This window comes from Crocodylus siamensis, chromosome 1 (assembly GCF_052110815.1).
Source record: "Crocodylus siamensis isolate JL-2025a chromosome 1, ASM5211081v1, whole genome shotgun sequence".
Lineage (NCBI taxonomy): Eukaryota > Metazoa > Chordata > Crocodylia > Crocodylidae > Crocodylus > Crocodylus siamensis.
Window position 1 is genome coordinate 24,019,652 of NC_143395.1, and position 4,540 is coordinate 24,024,191.

The 4,540-nt window shown below is 45.6% G+C and overlaps 1 protein-coding gene across 1 annotated transcript; it reads right to left on the reverse strand.

Annotated features, from left to right (window-relative positions):
- Positions 1 to 435: 435 nt before the first annotated feature.
- Positions 436 to 2,952, reverse strand: LOC149872640 (uncharacterized). The gene has a single exon (XM_090031823.1). The coding sequence runs from the start codon at positions 2,950 to 2,952 to the stop codon at positions 436 to 438; it is 2,517 nt and encodes an 838-aa protein (XP_089887949.1).
- Between the last annotated feature and the right edge of the window lie 1,588 nt (positions 2,953 to 4,540).

The following is a 4,540-nucleotide window of genomic DNA, read 5'->3' on the forward strand; positions in this document are numbered from 1 at the left end:
TTTCGGTTTCCAAGGATCTGTTGGTATAATATCTCTTGTGCTCCAAAGCTCTTTATCAGCGTTTAGGTTTATAAGTACTTCATGATTTTGCTTTACCCAGCCTTTATATGTTCCGTTCCCTCGGGTTCGTAATGCTTCTTTGTATAACCCTACAGCTCTCTCTACTACACCATTTGACTGCGGATGGTAGGGTATATGGTGATGCCAGTGTACATTATATAATATGGCAAATTTTTCTACTGCTGTAGAAGTAAACGGCGGCCCTCTATCCAATTGAATGACATCCGGTACCTTCCAGACAGAAAATATAGCTATTAATGCTGATATCACGGCTGCAGCATGGGTCTTTCTTAATGGGACTACAGTAATTTGCCGTGTTGCTAGGTCCACTACTATTAATCCTTTGTTTGGACTAGCGGTTTCAGGCAATGGTCCTTACAGATCGACTTGCCATGTTTTTCCTGGAGCAAACTTTTTCTTATCAAATACGCCCTTTGTGTTTCCCGTAGGATGGCACTTCTCTTTGGCGCAGGTTTCGCATGCTAGCACTATTCTTCTCCAATCCTGTGAATGGCCATATCTTGGATTCCTTTTCACTATCTGATTCCATCGCTCGTGACATGCTCGAGATCCTGGGTGATTCCAATGTTCATGTAGCCATGTTAAATAGGGATCTACACATACAGACTCATTGACTGCTACTTGTTCGGGGCAGCTTGGTTCCTGCAGTATTTTATCTATGACTTCGTGCACCGGATCAGTGTCAGTGGTATGCGACCGGGTGTGTTTTATCAGGGGCAGTACTTCGATTTCACTCAGTAGACCATAGATCCCTTCCCATACATCAAGATTCTCGGATGCCGAAGCTCGGCCGGTAACAATGTTATAGATGTATTGGGAATCTACAGCAAGAACTGGAACTGGAAGGGTCCCATTGTGACATGTAAAACAGTGTAGCAGTAGTACTTTAAATCCTAAAAGTTCATTTCGCTGGGCTGACTCGCCTCCCTGGTAGACCTGATGTATTTGGCAGGGGTTACAATAATACCCATATCTTCCTCCCTCTCGGGTGGTACCGTCTGAAGCCATCCACGCAGGTTCCATAGTCCCGTATAAAATGACTTTTTCCTCGGGTTTCGTCGGTTCTAAAGGTGTTATATCCGCATGTTTCCAATGGTGCCAGTGGTATAAATGGCTTAGCACTAGAGTACTCCAAGTGGATAAATCCCCTTGGAAACATGGGTCCGGTCGATTGTGGAGCAACCGTGGGAGTAGAGTGGCTCCTACCGCTTGAAATTTCCCGTGTCCTACTGATAATGGTTCCACTAATTGAGCGGCCAGCAGCATTTTACCAATAGTTCCGTATCGATGTTGGGCGGAATGAATCGTCTTATGTGCAGTATATACTAGATTCCCATTAGAGTCCTTTACGGTGGAAAATAGGTGCTCATCTGAGAATCCTACGGTTACTATCATAGGAGTTGAAAAATTTATAGCGCTTAGAGAAGTCTCTTCAACGGTATTTAATAGTTTCTCCAAAGCTTTTGTGTCTCTTCCTGTCCACGGTACTCTTCTCCTTGATTTGTCCCTGATCTGTTGTTGTTGAACTGGCAAATGTTCAGGTAAGATGTAGTGTCTCAGCCAATTTAATTTACCTAATATGGACTGGAATTCAGCCTTTGTTTTGGGGATTTTATTCTTTAACAAACTAGTAACGTCTTTTTCCCCATGAGACACTCCATACCGCCTTCCCTCTTTGAATAGTGTTCCTAAGAATTCAATTTCAGAGGTTGGATCTAATTTCGACTTTCTTAAATTTATCGACCATCCATCTTTTGAGAGATGCTCTACCAGATCTTGAGTGACCTTCCTGACTACTCCTTCTTTTCTGCCCATTATGGCCACATCATCAATGTAGCTCCACATCTCCACCTGTTTACTATCCGGGTTATCGTGGCAGAACTTTTCAAGGCTACAGTTCATTGCAGCAGTGGCCAACGCTGGGGCGTTCCGATATCCCTGGGGGCATACATTCCATCGGAACATTCGACCTCCCACACACATATTCAGCACTCCGTCGTCATCCTGGATGGGAATTGAAAAAAACATGTCCTTCAGATCCAAAGTAGTTCCCAGCCATTTCTCTGCCTGGTATTCGGCCATCTCTCTCAAACTTTGAATCAAATTGCACGAAGTGGGTTGCGCCAGTTCAGTACAACGTTTATTCACCTCCCTGTAGTCCACGACTAACCTGACTTCAGATGGCTTTCCTGGTTTTGCTATGCCCCAACCTGGGGATAATCGTGTGCTCGCTGAGATAGCGGTAATAGACCCTTGATCTTCCAAGTGTTTCAAGACCTTTTCCAACGGCTCCCTAAGCTTGTCCTTTGTGGGAATAGGGTTATACCTCCAGGAAGAAAGGATCTTCAGCTTGGGTCTATGTCTTTCGTGAGTTGCGATAATGTTTATGGGTAATGCCTCCATCACTTTTTCCTTTAAGTTCAACATCTTTATTCCGGGGACTCCCAAGATATTCATGCTTCCCAATACTGCACCTAGACTCTTCTGGTATCCTTCTACTAAGATCTTTACCCTATTCGTTAGGGTGGCCGTGTTCAACCCTTGCACTCGCATTACCCGACTCGTCCTAATGTGTGGAATCGTTGCTCTTATTACATTTACCTGTGCCCCTGTGTCTAACAAAAACTTCGTGGGGACTAATTTAGTTGGTTCCTCCGGATCTCGAATCTTTACCACTGAATACGGTCGTGGGTCATCACTGAAATTTTCCGAGTGATTTATCGCTACATCACCTTCTTCTTTTAAAACCCGTGATCTCTCTTTCTCCATACTGTTAACGCCATCGTCTTCTGACGCTTCTTCCTTCTGATGATCTATCTCTACTCCTTGTTCTACCTTCAACCTGTTGTGACTTTCCGGATTTCGTATCATCGTTTCAAGGGTTATTTCATCATCTGGGTCCGTTGTCCGTTCGCCATCTTGTTTCACCGAGTTGGCGTAGCTGCCGGTCGTTGGACTCCCGCCGACAGCGCTTACTCGTTTTTTGGCTTTCCTTTTTCCTGGAAACCCAATGTCCTGGCTAAAGTCCGTTGCCCCTCCCCTCCAAGTAATCGTAATTGCTCCTTTGACAGACCTGACTTCTCCATCAAGAAAGCAAATATGGCTCTTTCCAGTGGCGTGCATTGAAAGAATGGATAGCTTGAGGAATTCCTGGGATTTTCTGGCGGTGACTTTTGTGGTTGATGATTCATTCTTGTTTGTGGGGGACTTCTATTTACTTCCCTCTGATAAGTCTGATGGTAAGTTTTATTTTCAACTGGTCGGAGGTAATGGCTGTTGGGACTCCCAATAGGGTATACTTGTTCTATCTCGTCTTCCTCCTTTGTAGTAGGGTATGCACTCTTTTGGGGTCTGGGTTGCATCGCTCCCTGCAATTGATCTAATAACCCTAGGGTATGCATCACAGGCCCATTTATGGAGGGACTCAGTAATAACCTGATGGTGATGGTCAAATTTCCTCCATAAATTTCTGATGCTGCTTCTATGGCTTCTGCTAAGCATGGAACATCCCCTGGCGTAGTGGCGTAGCGGTGTGGCCAAGCTCCTTGCACTTGATCTAGAGTAAGGTTTAATGGCCTGAAGACGGGATTCCAAAGAGCATAGGATGCTCCAATAACCGCATGTATCAATGCAGTGGCACTGGTTTTATTTACTATTCCTTCATGCCATGCATGAACTTTTCGTTGTAACGCCTCCACTGCAAGTGCTGGCAAAGGAATGGGCCAATAATGATTTGCTAACACAGGGATTGGATCCACCACCTTTGCTCGACTCCAGGCTGCATTCCTAACCAGTTGCAAGGCTTCTTCCCTGTCCACTAACTCACTCCCAGCTTCAGCCACTAGCCTTCCTAGCCAGGCTATAGGAGTCTCCTCATTTTTAATACTAGTTTCCTTTTTGAGTTCATTCATTTCCGATCTTGCTCTAGACCTGGTGGTTGTGGTCGTTTGCTGCTGTCCATTAGGTCCCATAGTATAATTCTGTACAGCTATTGGATATGCGAAAGTCATTTCAGGTTCCATATTCTTTTCCATGGTTCCATTAGTGGTTTCTATACTTCTGTCTTTATCATTGCCCATTTGGTTACTTGTTTCACTTATCACATCTGGTTCTAAGTCTTGAGCTACAATGTTTCTTTCCAAGCTGCGAATGTGATTGCACTTTTCCCTTGCATCCTCCAGGGGGTGCTGGCTGATGTATGGGGGTGGCGACGTAATTTCAGTGGGTGGCGCTGTGGCGGGGGGCGGATCCCAGGTGGGCGGGATCGTAGGCGGTGCCTTGGCGTGAGATGGGCTGGGTATGGGCGGAGCTGGACGCTGTGGCGTCAGCATGCTTTCTGGTGCTCTCGCCGCATGGCCGGCGCCATGTTGTAATGGCCTCTCAGCTATAATTTTGCTGGCGGCTTTTGTTGTGGACATGAGCTGTGCTCTGGTGTCTGTAAGCTCCCTTAATAAGGCTA

What these genes read in the sequence shown, in the direction of transcription:
- LOC149872640 (XM_090031823.1), bottom strand. Translation starts at nt 2,952, where the DNA reads ATGATACGAAATCCGGAAAGTCACAACAGGTTGAAGGTAGAACAAGGA.